The 4970-nt window shown below is 37.8% G+C and overlaps 1 protein-coding gene across 1 annotated transcript; it reads right to left on the reverse strand.

Moving 5' to 3' along the window:
* Positions 1-266: 266 nt before the first annotated feature.
* On the reverse strand, positions 267-1994 carry tnfa (tumor necrosis factor a (TNF superfamily, member 2)). Its single transcript, XM_033975345.2, has 4 exons — positions 1837-1994; positions 1657-1684; positions 972-1025; positions 267-819 (listed from the first exon to the last, which is right to left on the reverse strand). The coding sequence occupies exons 1-4, from the start codon at positions 1984-1986 to the stop codon at positions 350-352; spliced, it is 702 nt and encodes a 233-aa protein (XP_033831236.1). The 5' UTR covers positions 1987-1994; the 3' UTR covers positions 267-349.
* Positions 1995-4970: the final 2976 nt, after the last annotated feature.

A 4970-nucleotide genomic window follows, 5' to 3' on the forward strand; every position in this document is an offset into this window, starting at 1 on the left:
GTAAAGTGATGAGAAGAGGTCATAGTGACAGCACCACATTGGTTTATTTAATTTTTAAAAATAGTCTAAAAAATAACAACTTTTTGCATAAATAAATAAATAAATAAATAAACACTCTCATAAATAAATAAATAAATAAACACATACATAAATAATATATAAATAAATTCAACTGTAAACTCATTTTTGCCTGCATTCCATTCTGTAGTGAGTGCAGCAGTAACAGCAGTACTTGGACCTCCTCGTCCTCCTCGCCTGGTCTCTGGTCTGAGTCATGGTTGCGCGTTGTCCAGTCCTAAGCACCAGCCCGCACTTAGACCTGAGTCCAGACCAGACCCTCCGGCTAACCTCACAGAGCGAACACTCCGAAGAAGGTGTCCCCATGCCCGTCCTCCAGCTGGGCGAGGATCTCGGGGTCATTTGTCAGGTTTACACGGAGACGATCCCCTGTCATCAGATTAAACATGGCTCCCACATAGATCCCGGAGAACCAGTGCCCCTGCTTCGGGTGTTTTTGGCAGGCCGTCCTCACAGCATGTAGGATGGGTCTGTAGTCATGCTCCACCGAGTCCTTCGCTCCGTACGAGTCTGACAAGCGCTCCACTGTGTGACTGAGGTGCACCAAACTGGCTGGCTCGTCCTCATCCTCCTCCTCCTCACTTTTGCAGTTCACGCGGTACGAGGCCTGGCTGTACACAAAGTAGGGCCCGCTGTGAGGGACCACGATCTCATTGTTTTCCAGCGCCAGCCCACCCCCGTAGTACGACTGGTCTACGTTCAACTTCCACTCCACTGAGGCGGAGGACTCTGTGTATTTACCTGCATCACAACAAGGACAGTTTTAGACTATTTTCTCTCTAACATTTAGAAAAACAGCAGGTGTGGTAGCAATGCAATAACACATTTTTCCTAAGAGGAGTAGTAGTAGTAGGCTATAAGTAGTGGAATTAAAAGACTAGTGTGATATTTACCATCTAAATGAATGGCTGCTCTGACGTTGGTCTGCCTCAGAGAGAGTCTCAGAGCTGAAAAAACAAAAACATAAGGTTGATTATTATATTACATTTATGCGAGTAAAATTTTCTTGTGCGCTTTAAGAACATGTTATAATGTTATCTCGAGTTGTGTTTTTTGTTTAAGTAACCCTTTATTATTGTTCTGTCTCCATCCCTAAAGCTCTGTTCCACCTTGTGATGTCATGTAGTGGTAGTTTTCAAGTCTACAGCTGCTTTTTAACTTTAGTTAGTTAACTTTAGTTAGAGATTGGCAAATCCAAGACTGAAATCATCCAAATGATTCTAGTGAAGGTGTGTGGAGTTTAATAACACAGTGGAGCATGTGTATCACCACATGACATCACAGGGTGGAACAGGGAGTGATGAGGAGACAACATTATAACCTAGATTAGAAAATAGCACAATATGGACTTTTAAACTTTTAGTCAGCAAAACCACTGTACTGAAATAATTACATTTTATACGTAGTACTGTCAAAATATTAAAATTTGGTTCATAATTGTTGTAACCAAGTTTTTTCTTAATATTTTGAAATTCACAATGTAAAATGTGTGTTTTTTAAAAGATAAAAACATGTATCTAATTCACTAGGCATAAAATGAGGAATTAATTTTTTTATATTTAAAAGATATTTGCTTACCTTTAATATCATCTTGCTGCTGTGGACCCTATGGACAAGACAAACATGTTTTAATAATCTTATTACTTTGCAACATCAGTAATTCAGATTTTTAGGCATAGCAAATGTATTAGTTTGCACACAAGCTAATTCAAAGTGTTTAGAGAAAAAGGATGGTAAACTCCTGTGACGGGATCTCACCTGAGTTCCAGTTCTCATCAGTAGCACAGCCGCTGCACATCCTGCCAATAACAGAGTACAGGCCAGCAGACCCAGATTAGCCTTGGTGCACAGTTTAAACTTCTCTTCTTTCTGCTCCATCTCCTCCATCAGAACACTGCATTTCTCCATATCTGTAGACATCCTGTTCTCTGACACGATTGATTTTTGACTGAATGAGTTGTAAATGTGCTCAGGCTCTTTAAGTACCATGGGCCAATGATGAGGGAAAGTCCGTAGTGATGTCACAAAAGAGGAAGAGGAAGCGCAAACTCCGACTGCAAAAATTACACCACAGATGCAACAAAGCAGGCTGTGGGTTTAAAAATAGATTCAGTGGGAATTTTGAGGTAAACTTTTTAAACAACACCTTGTGAGTTAAAGTTTCATGTATATTGAATAGGATGTGATTGGCTGGATACTACAGACTGTGATATACAACATGACATACTCCGACGTGAGTATAGTACTCAGGTACATTTACTTGAGGACTTTAACTGAATATTTTTGCTCCTGTTTGAGTAGTATATCGTACAGTGTAACAGTACTCTTACTTGAGTAAAAGTTTTTGGTTACTACTCCCACTGTGAGTAAATCTGCAAGCAACAAAAGCTTTATGTTGACAATATGAAATAATTTGAAGATTTGTGTTTCTTGTAACGCTCCTTTTGTCTATCCTTTTACGATACCAGATATTGTGTATTATTTACTATTTTGTTGTTCAAATTATGTTAAAGGTACAGTATGTAACTTTATGGAGGTGGTACATCATATGCATGGCGTAATGGAAAGAAATAGATGGAAATAGAAAGTTAAAACGAAAAGGAACAACATTTCCATGGAAACCAGCAGGAGGAGGCCCTCCTTCAGACCAAATAAGAGTCAGGTTTGTGGAGATGCAAGCCCACTCACAGTAAGGAAGCATGTTTTTTATAGGTTTTTCAGTGCAAAAATGAAACAACAAAAAAACAACAAAACTAATTGAACAAAGCCTGTAGGTTAGTCTATTTTTAAGCTAAAAAGTGTCTTCAACTTCAAATTCTAAATCAGTCCAGTTACTATTTTAGTAACTCTTACTTGTAGTAGTTTCCTCTTACTTTTCTGCTTTTATTTAATTTTATCTTCATTTTCTGATTCATTGTGATTCTACTTAGTTACTTACTCTCACTTAAGTATTATTTTTAGCTGCTTAAATCACTTCTTCATATTCGTTTTAGACTTTTAACCATGGTATGATGTAGTTTTTTCATCTAAAACATACTTAGTTACGTTTTTGTTCATCTTTCTGGTCAGTAATGCTTTATATTTAGGCAGTTTCACTCAAGAGTGTTTAAAATACTTGCTCCCACTTTGTGATGTCATTAAGTTGTAATCCTTAAGTATACTTTTGTGTTTCCTTGTCCATTGACATACATTATTTTAGTACTTTAAAATATCTAAACAATTCATAATATAGGCCCTTTAATAAGAGTGAATTAGTCTTAGTCTCTCACTTCCCAATCCCACACAAACACATTCTGGGACACCACACATAAAAGTCCTATATTACGCAAATTTGACTGGTGAGCTTTAAGTCATGTTATAATGTTGTGACCTCATCAGAAACATACCTTGAGCTGTGTTTTGTTCCATTCACACATGTTGAATAATCCTGCATTATCAATATGTCTACATCTCCAAAAGTCAGAATGATCTGTTCCACCTTGTGATGCCATGAAGCAGCAGTTTTCAAGTTAACACCTACTTTTTACCTTTTGTTCAGTAGAGATTGGCCATTCCAGGGCTAGTGAAGGTGTATGGAGTTATGGGTTACCACATGACATTACAAGGTGGAACAGAATGTTTTCAGTTTAAAAGAAAAACTCTGCCTAAATATTCAGGGTTTGTGTGTTAAACGTGTGAATGAAACAAAACACAGTTCTGAGTTTGAGGAAACAACATTATAACATAGATCAGAACATAGCGTAATATGGGCCCTTTAATATGCTATATTAAAATCAAAACCATACCTGAATTATACTTTTTAATCAGGAGGCTGATTTTAACATGTCACCAAAAAAATATTTTGTAATTCCCAGTAAGTGGAGTGGCAGCGTTCTCCTGTCACATCTCTCCCGTCGGGAACACACTGACTCTGCCTCTTTGAGGAGCTCCAGTGCAGACTGCTATGGCAATGTGCTGCTAACATCAACAAAACATTTCTGTTGGCCCTTTCAATATAAAACCTTCTGCACTGATAAACTACAGAATGGGCCTTATTGTGAAAAGATTTTAAAATCACAATGCACAAACTCGAAACACAAAAGTCTGTCCTGTCCAGAGCAACAGTGAGTTCAGCTGATTTTAAACAGAATTTACCCACTGAATTGGACATTTTACTTGAAATAAATGACTGACCATAACATGTTAAAGAATAGTACAAGCCTGTTTGATGCATAGTTTTAATCATAGATGAGATCTCACCAAGTTATTGTAGGCCATTAATAAGCCCATTATTGTTGGACATAAATAATAACTAAAATGCAGCAGAATACAGGAATTAATGTTTTTTTTTTTGGCTACATTTTCTATGCTAAAAAAGACGGCTGGATTGCTGATGGGCCACTGCACACGCTCCTGGTGGAGTTCAAAGCCCCACTCTGCCCCTGATAAGTGATGCTGTGCAGTGTTGTGAGATTGAAAGATCTAAGACTTCCTTATTTGGGGGAGTGAAGGGGAGGACTGCAGAGCAAGAAGTTGTTTTTGGCGATTTGGGGTTTTATTAGTTAGACTTTATTCGTTATATCCAAGAAATTGTCCTGCTTTACATTGACAGTGATTCAGTCATGTGCTCTACATGGTTTTATGGTGTTAAGTGAAGCTGTTAGGTTCATTGTGGATACTGAACATTATAATAAAAGTTGCAATGATGCTACAGCTGGTGTTGAATGCACCCTGTTATACAATGTCCCCTTCAAATCATACCAATACAACCATATCTGTACAATATTTTCCCTTTTACTGAATCGACTAATGTCTCGTGGTCAATAAACTGACGCTGTCTATGACTTAAACAGTGAGCAAATGGTTTCTTCTATATTTGTGTCAGTTCCAGTGGAAACATCTGATGAGCGTAG

Source organism: Periophthalmus magnuspinnatus, chromosome 11, assembly GCF_009829125.3.
Source record: "Periophthalmus magnuspinnatus isolate fPerMag1 chromosome 11, fPerMag1.2.pri, whole genome shotgun sequence".
Lineage (NCBI taxonomy): Eukaryota > Metazoa > Chordata > Actinopteri > Gobiiformes > Gobiidae > Periophthalmus > Periophthalmus magnuspinnatus.